This window comes from Chelonoidis abingdonii, chromosome 5 (genome assembly GCF_003597395.2).
Source record: "Chelonoidis abingdonii isolate Lonesome George chromosome 5, CheloAbing_2.0, whole genome shotgun sequence".
NCBI classification, from domain to species: Eukaryota; Metazoa; Chordata; order Testudines; family Testudinidae; genus Chelonoidis; species Chelonoidis abingdonii.
In genome coordinates, this window is record NC_133773.1 from 83,081,425 (window position 1) to 83,089,668 (window position 8,244).

The following is an 8,244-nucleotide window of genomic DNA, read 5'->3' on the forward strand; positions in this document are numbered from 1 at the left end:
CCCACTGCTGTAAAAAAACCACTCCCATGAGGGGAGTAGCTACCAGAACTTGGAGCTGGTGCATTGTCTACACTGCCACTTTATAGTGCTGAAACTTGTATCACTCAGGGGGGTGTTTTTTTCACACACTAGTCCCATGTGTTTACTCACAGTAGCAGAGTTAAGCATATGCATGTTTGTAAAATAAGGGCTTAGATTATAAACCCTTTAGGGCAGGGATTGCCTTTAACTCTGTGTGTAACCTTTTTTAAAAACATTATTAGTGATATATTTATGTTTTGTTTTATAACCTTATGATGATAATTAAGGGTGTGATAATAAGGAGACTATGTATTTTGTATTATAATCCTATTTATTGTACAGTGCCCAAAGTATGCTTGGTGGGTTCAGACCTGTAGGAAGTCAAGGTCCTTGCACTGCGTTTACAGACTAAGACGCCAATTCTGCAGTGAGATGGTCCAGGCTGGACTCCTGTGTCCTTGGTGGCGCTCTATGTCCTCCCTGCTGACAGATCCATTTGCAGATTGGGGCATTAAGTGCCAAATGATGGCTGTAGTTATACAAATGTAAATCTGGAGTAACCGCACTGATTTCAGTGGATTTATACGAGTGTAAATGAGATCAAAAGAGATCAAAATAGAAAACAATTATGGTTGGGGGGAGAAATATTTTTCTTTTTGGTTCGATTTCATTCATGTATTTACTTTCTTGAAAAAGATTTCCATTACAAACAGAGGGTTACATAAATGCCCCACTGAAACACACACACACACACACACACACACCCCTGCCCAGAGGATTCAGGGGGCCTGGGCCAAAGCAATTTTGGGGGCCCCTCCATTAAAAAAAAGGTTGCAATACTATAAAATATGATATTCTTGTGCAGGGCCAGGGCAAATTGCCCCCCCCCCCCCCCCGGCCCTGAACACACACAGTAAAATCCGGCCCCACCAAAGTCGGTACTTTTTAAGCACTCCCGGGGGGCGAGGTTTTCGGTCTGGGTGGGCAGGCCGAGAAGCCTTGCTGTGTGGAAGCAAAGGGTTGAGGACAGACCCGCTCGGAGTGCGGCTCCCCTCCCTTGCCCGGCGGAGAGCACATGGCCCCTGCAGCTGTCACTCAGGCACCTCCTCCTCCCCCTGCTGGACACGCACTGGGACGGCGCGGCCTCCCCCTGCTCTCACCCAGCGCTGGGCCACCAGCGGGGAGGCGGAGCAGAGCAGCCGCTGCTGCAGCCGGAGTCGGCGGGGAGGGTTCGTGAAGAAGTGGCCGGCCCCGCTCCCCTCCTGTGCTGCCGGGCATGAGCCCCGGCTCCCTGTCCTGCCGGTGCGGTGCCAGCAGCCGCGGGGCTCGGGAAGAGGCGACCTTCCGAGGGGGCCGCTGGGGCGGGAGATGCGCCTGTTCCCAGCGGCGCCAGGAGCAGTATGTTCCCCGATGCCGACAGCACTAGCAGCAGCGGGCAGCCCGAGTCGGCGGGCGCCGCACTCGCCGGCGCCCCGGGGACGCACAGCCCCGGCGGCCAGTCCTGCCGCAGCAGCGCCCCCGAGGCAGACGCCGTCGCCGGCGGGGAGGAGGACGCGGACGACGAGGAAGAGGAGGAGGATGCCGGCTCGTCCCGCCTGATGCTGGCGGCCGGGCTGGGGCTGCTGGCGGTATCCGTGTTCCACCTGGGGCGGGCGGAGGCGGGGGACGGAGGGCAACCGTGCCTGGCCCTGCTGCTATTGCGGGTGGCCCTCTACCTGGGCTGCGCGGCGGCCGCCTTCCTGCTTGGCACCGTGCTCGCCTTGAGCTGCCCGACGCGAGGCCGCCTCCGGCCCCCGCCGGACTTCCCCGCCTCCTGGAGCCGCGAGCCGAGGGGGGATGCTCCGCTCCTGCGGGCAGCCACGGTAAGTGACACCCCACCCCAGCCTCTTCTGGCTGCTGACCAGACCCTCCCTTCCTCCCGCCCGCCGATCCCAGCCGTGCCCCAGCTACATGCCTTGGGCCTGGCAGCCGGGTACATTTTGAACTGCGATTTCTTGCTCACTCCTGTTTTGGTTTAAATCCCCTCAAACCGCAATAGGGAGGGACTGCGGTTCCGGCCTCCCTTCCCAGCGCAGACAGACCCCCCAGGGGGATTGTGTATGCTCGAAACCACACGAGGGGGGCTGCTGTGGAGTTTGCCGGGTGTTAATCTTACCCTTCGTCTCTGACAGATGTTACATTGCAAATGCTCTGCGTTGACAGCGCTGCTGCAATTAAGTGTTGTTGGCTACAGCTCAGTCAGGAGCTTGCTCCTGATCATGCAGACTTGTCCCCGGTAAACGTTGTATGATGACCCGTTTTCCTGCAACAGTTGAAAACGATGTTTATTCAGGTCAGTTCAGCTCTTCTTAACTGGCACAAGTTATGCAAGTTGCTAAAGGGTATATTTAAATCGAGAGTGCCCTTAGGTAGCCATCTGGCATTCAGGAACAAATTCGTGCCAGTGTATTAAAAACGCTAGTGCAGGTCAGTCTTGCCATTCCTTTAGTTTAAAAAAATATTAGGTGGTGGAGGGGAATAAGATACAAGATATTCATGTTGCTTCAATGCAAATACAACTGTAGGGAATGCCAAAGAACTATTCCTGAGTAAACTTTCTCATAATACCTCCTTGAACTCTTAACACACCTGCAAGATGAACTTGGGAAAGACATGCAGCTTTATATTCTGTTTACCCTCCCAGGTTAAGACCCCCCAAATATAACAGTTTTCCCTGCTGAACTCCAAAGGCCAGTAGTGTAGAGGCAAACCCTGTGTTAACACATTCGTAGACTTGCAGACTTAGTGAGAAATGTTAGTCAAAGCAACTTATATTAAGCATTTCCTGCCCCAAATAAAAAATCACAGGAATGAGAAAACTATTGCTTGACAGGAGGAATATTTTCAATCCAGTACTGCATACAGATATAAAGGATATGTAGCATCTGACATCCCAGGTAAGCTCAGTATAGCTGATAGGAGACACATGCTTGTGAACTGCATATTTTCATGAAAATATAGTATAGGTAAGTGAAATACCACAGTAATAAATAATGCAGTTTGATATAGTTCATTTCATTAATAGATCTCAAAGTGCTTTACAACGAAGGATAAGTGTTATTAGTCACATTTTGGTATAAATCCTAATCGTTAATAGGATCCAGTTAGTCATGTTTAATGCTTTAACTTGGTGTTAACAGCAACTTGAAAGTGGTGTCATTTCTGTATTTCCAGGGTGATGTCTGATTCAGCTTTTGACACCATGGGCCTCTGAAAGGGAGAGAGCCTGTTATAATTCACTCAATAGTATAGTTTGCCATTCTTTCACCTTTTCCATCAAACAAGCTAACAAAACTTTTGGGAGAGGACTTGTTTCTTTGACCTATTAGTCGTTAAAGAGGGAATAGTAGGAAGGAGCTAGTCTGTGACCAGAAATAAATTACCAGGCCTTGTGAAGACAGTTGTTTTTTTTCTTCTCCTGTACTCTCTTTCTATTTTCATTAACTTCCATAATGGATGAAAAAAACCTGCAGACCATTCATGGTAGTAGTACAATAAATAAAAGCAATAGTAAACGTTTAGTTATAAGAGCTAATATTTATAGACATACCGTCTATTCTCACAGATCGTAACATGTATGGTTCTAGGCTGTATTTGGCTTTTAGTTCTTTGACATAAATAGGAAATATTCCCAACACTTAGCAGGAATTGGTGCTAGACAAGATACCAAAGGACAACAAAGAAATATAATGTCCTAATTTTACTCTCTTCTAATCAAGTACGTATCAGAGGGGTAGCCGTGTTAGTCTGGATCCATAAAAAGTGACAAAGAGTCCTGTGGCACCTTGTAGACTAACAGACGTATTGGAGCATAAGCTGTTGTGATCTTATGCTCCAATACTAGTCTATAAGGTGCCACAGGACTTTTTGTCGCTTTCTTCTAATCAAAACTCTTAAAATTCCCCAGGCATATTTACTTACCAAACACAAACATGCGCTATATTCTGCAACGCCTTGGGTTAATCAGATGTACTAATTTGTGTTAATAGTGTAAGAGATAATTTTGACTGATTTTAAAAAAGTCCCTTGTATGGATAACTGAAAGGGGGAAAAAATAAACTAGTGTGTTCACAGGTTTCTCTTAATGTAGCTCTGTGAACTATTCCCCAGGAACTGAGAGGCCACACTAGTGCTCTTTTTCCTTTCTAAGTTGTGTTTTGATACCGAGTCACTTTAATGACTCTAAGTGGGTTGAGTTGCCACACTCACTTTGAGAAATACCAAAACTAAGATGGATGAGATGCTTATTAGAGTTAATGACCGTACATTTAGTTGATATGAACGATCCTTTATAGAGAATGGTTTATTTAATCTAACCTGAACTAATAGAAAGGAGAATAAACATGTTTTCCAGCAAAAAATATGTATTGGTCATAACATCATCCCCAGATTCTGGAGATTAGTTGTGTTACTGTTTTAAATTCACATAAAAATATTCTCGTGTACACACATGCCCAGCATTGAGCGTCTCTTGAAAATTTTTTGTTTTTGTTTTGAATTTCTTTTAGGAAAATATCTTTCACGTATACCTAGCAGGATTCCTTCTTCAAAACCATTTTTATACAGTTATTCTGGCTGAGATTTACATGGCACTGTTACACATTCTGAGGTGGTCAGCTTTTCTTTCAGTCCATATGGAATCTATGTATAATAGATAATGCTATGTACAGGTGTCCCTTGTGCAAGAAAAGAAGAATTGCATTTCTTCCTCCTCAGACTACCTAACTACCGCCCAGTCTTTGGAGCTGCTGGGGTTAGGAAGATGAGTTTTATTACTTAAATTGTAGAAAAATCAGTAGTGAGATTATTGAAAAATAGTCTCTTGTGGATCAGACAGGATAGCTGGCAGCCTAGACCAATCATTTGATATGATGTAGAAAGCTGAGCATTCTTCCCTCTTCTGATGGGGAGAATCAAATGGGGGGTTATCGTAGACTCTTTCCCACATCTGGACCTTAGCGTCCAAAATGTGGGTGCCTAGCATGAACCTCCAAGCTTAATTACCAGCTTGGATCTTATCTCGCTGCCACCAGACAGGAATTACAGCGCCTGCCTCGCTCTGGTCCCCCAAACTTTCCTGGAGGACCCCAAAGGACCAGGAAAGTACTGGTCTTACCAGGCAAGGGGAAATAACCAATTCCCTTCCCCCTCTCTCTCCCACCCAGACCTTTCTCTCTGGGCTAACCTTGATAAAGTATTGTGCAATCTCTTTAGTCACAATACCAAAGAAGGCATTCTCCTCTATTCCACAAAGAGGGACAAACCCAAATTACAAGAAACAGAAATGTTCTCTCTCTTCCCCTCTCACCAATTCCCTGGTGCTGCAGAAGTTTCACCCCTCCGTAGATCTGACACAAGAGAATTCCCTCCCTTCGTTCTCTTAAGTGTACCCAAGAGAAAAAAACTCAAATAAGTCTTAAAAAGAAACTTTATATAAGAAAGAAAAAAAAGACATAAGAATGGTAATCTCGCATCAAAGTGAACCAAACAGGGCTATTGGCTCATAAGAAAAATATGAAATAAACAGTCTGATTCAAAAGGATATCTAATTGAAACATTCCAGGCAACGCTCACACATATGTAAAATAAACCAACACATAAAAGCCTATATTGTTCTTTTACCTGTACTTACAATTGGAAACAGAAGATTTAGAAGATAGGAAAGAACCTTCTTCATAGCTGAGAGAACAGATAAAAGACTCAGAACCCCAAAAAAATCCCCTGCTGAGTGTGAAAATCCAGTTCCTGATTGGTCCTCTGGTCAGGTGTTTGGTTCCCTTTGTTAACCCTTTACAGGTGAAAGAAACATTAACCCTTAGCTATCTATTTATGACAGGGGTTGAGATGGTAAATGGCAGAAGCCACAGCAGCTATCAGAAGAGGTACACCTTTGCGTGTAGGTCTCTTTTCTAAAATGTGATCACAGTCACTAGATGGGGGAGGGAGGGCTGGACACAATGTGGAATGGCAGGAACAGCATCCTATGCATCTTTTGGTTAGGTTTGCATATGTTATTCAGAAACATCCATACTTATCCTAAAAATTAGTTTTTTTCTGCAAAATCTACCTGCTGAAGCCTAATTTATCCCCCCTTCCCACAATCCTTCAGAGAGATATAGAAAATCACTGATCCTTAAGGTGTCCTGCTATCCACTTCTGTCCATATTGAGAATATGCCGTTTGCTGTTCTGTCACCACTGCTTCTTGATCATAGGACTTCTGATTTCAGAAACCAAGAATTCTGGACTGTCCTTGTTCAAGATTGCTCATCAGTTTTTCCTCTGCATGTTGACATATGGAGATGTGCAAGTTTGTCCTTATTTAAGTGTTTTGTTAATCTCCCTTTAATGATGCAGTCAGCTAACTTTCCTAATGCTGAAGTTAATCTTATTAAGGCATAATTCATTAAATAAAAAAAAAGCTGCCATCATACCATCTGCCAATCTTCAGAAGTATTTCTGGATTTCTAAGGTTATATTACATTGATCCAGTCCTGCAATGGGAGTTCCACTTGCAGAATTGGGGCTATGATTTTGATAGCTCTGCGAAGTAATAATTGTTATTATTTTCTTTTACAGCTCTGTTGAATACTCTTTGCCCTTGGGGATTTATGTCACTTTCCTTAGAACTCAAAATCTGACAGGATTATGCCTTGATGAGTTGCAAAATGTAACCTTGGGATCGTAATTTCTTCCTCAGTGAAGGCTGAAGCAATGAAATTAAATTCTTTTGGAAACTCCATCTTATTTATTTGCTCCCATGACTCCTTGGTGATAGAGTGGCCTTCAGACTTGCATGCACCTTTCTTGTGTTAGGCACATTGAAAGACTTCCTTGTTGTCTTGCTTTGCCATCTCATGTATCCTCTTTTGTCATTTTTATCTCTCTCTCACAGCTTGCCTGGCAGTTCATTTGGATAATATTATTTAGACATTTAATATTTGTCTTCAGAAACCATGTTGGTTTTGGGGGTGGGGGGTGTTCACTTTAAAAGAAGTATTTTATGACTGACAGAACATAAGGAAAGAGCAGCTTCTCTCTTGACAAGTGAAAGCCACATTGCTTCAGTAATTTAGGAGGCCAAGTGCTGAAATGGCCAGATTATCACTATCCAGATCTTCGGCAGGGAAGTCACAAACTTGAGACTAAAACTCTGTTGGTAGCCCAGTGAAAAACAATCCCCATTTGGATTTTGTATTCAGGATATGCCTTGGAATTTAGCATGCTCTCTCTGAAACACTTGATCAGTCATAAAGGTTCGCGAGATAAACTTGTTTTGGGCCTCTTATTATTACTTGATTTTTGTCACCCTGTGATTTGCAAAAGGGAGCAAACCCACAGAAGAAATTACCAGGGGAAAAGACAATTACACACTTTGTCCCTCCTTCTTCTCCTCTGGTCCGGCTTGACTGGCTATGTGTTATTCACAAAATAGCTGCATGGTCCATGGGCCATGTGGATAAAGAAGGTGTGGTGATGGAAACAGAGGATCCTAGGGGCGGTCATTCTGTACTGTATTTCCCCAAAGAGAATGCTCACCCAGCATAGTGGAAAAGGAGCAAAATTAATGCTGATTAAAGCAGAATTCCTCCTCCGTGTTCTTCTGTCCCTCCCATTAAAGGAATCAGAACACAGTGTATTTGCTGTAGAAGGAGACTTGAGGTCAAAAGTCTTGGAGATAAATGTAGAGGGATTGTCTCTAAAGTAGTTTAAGCTGGGGTCCATGATCTGTGGAGTTGAGGTCTGGGTTTTCCCCAAACCTTAACCTATTCAGATCTTTTGGCTCTTGAATTTGCTGGGACCTTTGGGTTTGAGGTCTGATTGTTTCTTTCCATACGCTCTCATAAAGGAGGGGAGCATGGGGCTATTCTGTAGGCAGGGAATAAGACGGTTACTCACCTTTGTAACTGTTGTTCTTCGAGATGTTTTGCTCATATCCATTCCAGTTAGGTGTGCGTGTGCTGCGTGCATGTTCGTTGGAGAAACTTTTACCCTAGCAACACTCGGTGGGCCAGCAGGTCGCCCCCTGGAGTGGTGCCACTATGATGCCTGATATATACCCCTGCCGACCCAACCGCTCCTCAGTTCCTTCTTGCCGGCTACTCCAACAGTGGGGAAGGAGGGCGGGTGTGGAATGGATATGAGCAACACATCTCGAAGAACAACAGTTACAAAGGTGAGTAAC

The 8,244-nt window shown here is 44.7% G+C and overlaps 1 protein-coding gene across 4 annotated transcripts in view; it reads left to right on the forward strand.

The window, feature by feature from the left end:
* Positions 1 to 1,007: 1,007 nt before the first annotated feature.
* Positions 1,008 to 8,244, forward strand: part of SNX25 (sorting nexin 25) — a 167,972-nt gene continuing 160,735 nt past the window's right edge. For 2 of the 4 annotated variants that reach the window (XM_075066406.1, XM_032800343.2), the window contains exon 1: positions 1,009 to 1,883. In XM_075066406.1, coding sequence (XP_074922507.1) covers positions 1,422 to 1,883 — 462 coding nt within the window. In that variant the 5' untranslated portion in view covers positions 1,009 to 1,421. Of the gene's footprint in view, positions 1,884 to 8,244 lie in introns of all 4 variants that reach the window. The other 2 variants (XM_032800344.2, XM_032800342.2) reach the window with 2 other exon arrangements.